Source organism: Kryptolebias marmoratus, linkage group LG5 (genome assembly GCF_001649575.2).
Source record: "Kryptolebias marmoratus isolate JLee-2015 linkage group LG5, ASM164957v2, whole genome shotgun sequence".
NCBI lineage: Eukaryota > Metazoa > Chordata > Actinopteri > Cyprinodontiformes > Rivulidae > Kryptolebias > Kryptolebias marmoratus.
The window spans coordinates 16705690-16707522 of record NC_051434.1 but is presented as its reverse complement, the minus strand read 5'-3'; the positions used below and the strand labels follow the sequence as shown (position 1 = coordinate 16707522).

The following is a 1833-nucleotide window of genomic DNA, read 5'->3' as shown; positions in this document are numbered from 1 at the left end:
GTTTCCTGTGGCGGACAGGAAGCCACTCCTCCTGTGTTGTATGAAGTCAGTTTTCAGAAAGGTCTGGCAGAAGATGAACAGACAGAAACTTTTAGTTAGACGAGCAGCGAAGGAACACTGTCAAACAGTTATAACCCCCCAAAAAAATCCTGAAACGCTGAATAAAACAAATTAAACAGTGATGTGTTGATCTAAATGTCGCCTGACAACTGGATGAATTAGTAGCATTTTAATTTAAAATGTTTATTTAATTTCCTAACTTTTGTCAAAAGAGGAAATTTGGGAAAAAATCCAATTTTTAAAATATTAACAGGCCTTGCAGCTTTTCTTGCTAAGGGCTGCCATGTTTGCGCAGTAAATGCTTAGCTAACGCCAGCTAGCGTAGCTTGGTCTTTCAAAAGAACGAAGAGCAGAGGTTAGCCTGGTTCTGCTTGTTAAAAGTAAATCATCAAACCAGAGGCAGAACTTTACTAATTTTAAAACTTTTAGTCTTGTCTTTCTATAAATTAAAGAAAACAAGTGAAGAACTGGAGTCAGAAACAGTTAGCTTAGCTTCGTCAGGAGGCTAGAATTACAAAACAAAAGCCCCGGGTCAGTTTGGTCTTTCACTTGCAGTCTGTGTATATTATAAAGATTATTATAAAAATGTGCTTTAAAATATAAGCTGAAGTTGTACGACTGGATTTTTCACCCTTAGAGAACTGAGACGTTTCCTCTTCCGCAAATTTTTATGCTAACTAGCATTTTAGCTTGCAACTGTATTTAATTGTTTGTTTAAAAAAAAAAACACATTCTTGAAGTAACAAGAGTTAAAAGATTTTAATTATTTTTTGAACCATTATAAACAGTTTATATATTAAGTAGTGTTGACCACTAAAAAGATGTGTGTAACCCTTCACAGGCAGTCTTGGCCCACCAGGGTAGATGTTCACCAGGATGTCAGTGATGGGTTAGGAGGACCTTCCATATCCCATCCCGGGGGACCACAGTCCCCTGCCCGTAGTGCCGAAAGCCTCCACAAAGGTCCCAGACCCAAAACGGCTCTGCTAGACCTGAACCAGCGGCAGGAGAGCAACACTCCGGCTTCCAGCCAGCAGCAGCCTGTACGACAAGACCAGGAGAGGGGCGTGAGGCCTCTGGCGAAGCCTCACGCCAACCCTCTCAGGCTCGGCTCTTTGGCATCGGTGGGACCCTGCAAACCACGCAGTCCGAGTCTTTTCAGCGTGGAGGAGGACGAGGAAGAGGAAGGAGCGGAAGACAAGTGTTTGCCCCCTTCCACGCTGCCGTCTCAAGTGGTGCTTCGCTGCAAAGCCTCCTGCTCCTCGTCGACGATGTCTTCTTCGAGCAGTCGCATGACGTCGCGCATGAGCGCGCCGATCCTTAACCAGATCCACGAGGAAGACCAAGAGGATGAGGAAGAGGAGGAGAGGAGAGAGTTGCGTGGACTCGGTCCGCCGAAGCCGAGTCTTAGCCTCAACTTGAACTCCAGAATACCGTCGCCTTCGACACTAATGTTGTCGCCCAAGACCGGCAGCGTAACGGCACTGGACTCTCCCAGCTCAGAGACTGGTGACGATCCGAGAGAACGCCACTTTAAGCCCGACCCGCTAACTGTAGGCGAACGAGAGGACGAGAACGCGGAGAGGAAGGAGGACAGAGACACGCGGGGGACAGAGCAGGACAGTCCCTCTAACTGTGCCAGCCCGGGGTCAGGGTCGGGTCAAGGTAAGGGCACAGCCAAAGCAGCCAGCGGCCTCGTGGAAAGCCTAAAGCTGATGAGTCTGTGTCTGAGCTCTCAGTTCCACAACCTGACAGGGGGAGGAGGGGGAGGGG

General features: G+C 47.7%; 1 protein-coding gene across 1 annotated transcript in view; it reads left to right on the top strand.

Moving 5' to 3' along the window:
- The window catches only part of LOC108238755 (SNF-related serine/threonine-protein kinase), a 19150-nt gene that overhangs the window by 14563 nt on the left and 2754 nt on the right, over positions 1 to 1833 (top strand). The window contains exon 8 of the mRNA XM_037975686.1: positions 902 to 1831. Coding sequence (XP_037831614.1) covers positions 902 to 1831 — 930 coding nt within the window. The remainder of the gene's footprint in view (positions 1 to 901; positions 1832 to 1833) is intronic.